Below are 2400 nucleotides of genomic sequence, written 5' to 3'. Positions count from 1 at the left end.
ATCTCAAGAAGACCAGAAAATGTTTTTAGAATTTTGTGTACATTTTCAGGACAAACTAAACAACAAAGTTGACAGAAGTACATTATACACACTCAGATATTACATTCTAGTTTGTATAGGAGACAGAAAGTTAATGCAAACATAAAGTCCACATGCCAAAAAAATTATCTGACAAGGAAAACTTGAAGGGACAAGAGTACTGAGGCTTACCAGAGGTTCCTTAGTCCATAAAGCCCCCATACCTTTTCTGTAACACATTACTACCCTCCCAAGCTCTTTTCAGTGCCCCCCCACTTTTGCTTCCATTCACCAGCCACTCAGGTCTCCCTACACGCCTCATAAAGCCTCCATATCTTTTCTTGAGCCCACGGCCCAACACTTCATCCAGCAGATTGCCCAATGCTGTGTCTCCATGCATCTCTGCATTACTGCCATGTTCTCTGGCAGAAGTGATGATGTTTAGGATTCTGAGGCGGATGTTTTCTTCCTCATCCTGGTTACCCAGATCATTCTTTGTCTCCGGGGGAGCAGAGGAGCGACGGGACATAAAACCTCCATAGCGTTTCATGATGCCACCATACTTCTCGACAATCTGACGTTCAGATGATGCTGCAGCCTCATTGGACATCATGGTACCCACTGCTTCCTGTTCCTGCTGTTGATGGGAGTCAGCATCTAGAGAAATGCTGTTATCTTCCTCGAACAGTAAGTCCTGGCATATGTGCAGTTTCTGGAGATCCAAGGTACCCTTGCACTCAAGTGAACATGTCTGGGGAAAAATAAATAAATAAATAATCAGTCCTATTAAATAATACTTTTCAAGTTAATTTTTCTATTTTTCCAAGTAAGAATTGCAATTTTTCCATTTTTCATTTTCAGCTGCAACTGTCACTTTATTGGATGTTAGAGCCAAGGAATGCAGACTGACCCAGGGAGCTCAAAAATATATCTGACAATTTTATTATTCAAATATCAAAAAGATTGACGTGGCAACAAAAGAACATGATATAAAATGTAGAGGAGAACCCAGAGGAGAGCTGGACATGGTGCAAGCACACACAATGCCAAAGTCATGAGTGAATGGAAACAAGAGGGAATGAATGGACTGGAGATGAATGAGCTTAATGAAACAAGGGACAGGGGAGAGTAGGCATGACAGGACTGAGGAGTCAAGAACTTAACGGAGAATGAATTGACTGACAACACGGGTACACAGATAGGGAAATGAACAAATCAAATACAATATAATACACATAAAAACATAAAACAAAATCAAATCAGAAGAAACAAGAGTACCACATACAGCACAACATACATCCATCAACAAACTAATATACAGTAATCTAGCAATCAATAGCAATGATGCGAATAAACAAAGCCCTGGTAAAAATGTTTGACCTTGATGTGATGAAAAGATTATGCAACACATTGTCTAGTGGTGATACAAATGTTTATCCATCCATCCATCTATTATCTTTTACCCGCTTCTTCCATTTTGGGTCTCAGGGGTCACAGGTGCTCATGTCCAGCAATCACTGTGCGAGGGGCGGGGTACACCCTGGAAAGGTCGCAAGTCCATCACAGGGACACAGAGACAAATGAGACAAACAAACATTCACTCTCTCATTCTCACCTAGGGACAATTTAGAGTTATCAATCAGCCTAACATGCATGTTTTTGGTCTGTGGGAGGAAACCGGAGTACCCAGAGAAAACCCACGCATGCACGGAGAGAATATGCATACTCCACCCAGAAAGGCCCCTGGTCCGGGATTTAAACCAGGGACCTGCTCGCTGAGAGGCAGCAGCTCTACCAGTTGTGCCACCATGCTGCCCAAATGTATATCAAGTTTCATTAAATTATGTTGAGCAAATCAGAAATTATGGCCTGGACAAGCAAAGACCTTGTATAACATTTGACCTTGATTTGCAATGTTGACTTTGAGGTAGATATGACAAAAAGATTACTTGACACACCATTTGTGCTGATACAAATTCATAACAAGTTTTATTAAATAATCTTAAGCTGACCCGAAGTTGGACTTGCGACCTGTCCAGGGTGTACACCGCCACTCGCACAATGATTGCCGGACATGGGCACCGGCGACCCCCATAACCCAAAATGGAAGAAGCGGGTAAAAGATAATGGATGGACGGATGACCCGAAGTTTTTACCTGGACAAGCAAAGACCTTGTTTTAACTTAGACCTTGATTTGTGACCTTGACTTTGTAGTTGGCGTGAGTAAAGGTAGATGTGAAACTCCATCTAATGATGATGTATATGAATACAGTAGTCCCTCGTTTATCACGGGGATTACGTTCCCAGCCCCCCTCCCACGATAATGAAAAATTGTGAAGTAGGGATAGTAGTACAAGTAGTGGTAGTAAGTAGTAGTTTAT

At 41.9% G+C, this 2400-nt stretch overlaps 1 protein-coding gene across 1 annotated transcript in view; it reads right to left on the bottom strand.

Moving 5' to 3' along the window:
- Window positions 1-220: 220 nt before the first annotated feature.
- LOC119414367 (proenkephalin-A-like) overlaps window positions 221-2400 on the bottom strand; it is an 82601-nt gene continuing 80421 nt past the window's right edge. The window contains exon 2 of the mRNA XM_037681457.1: window positions 221-769. Within this exon, the coding sequence (XP_037537385.1) occupies window positions 221-769 (549 nt within the window). The remainder of the gene's footprint in view (window positions 770-2400) is intronic.

Source organism: Nematolebias whitei, chromosome 9 (assembly GCF_014905685.2).
Source record: "Nematolebias whitei isolate Nwh7 chromosome 9, NemWhi1, whole genome shotgun sequence".
Lineage (NCBI taxonomy): Eukaryota > Metazoa > Chordata > Actinopteri > Cyprinodontiformes > Rivulidae > Nematolebias > Nematolebias whitei.
The sequence above is the reverse complement of the archived record's forward strand: the minus strand, read 5'-3'. Positions and strand labels throughout refer to the sequence as shown.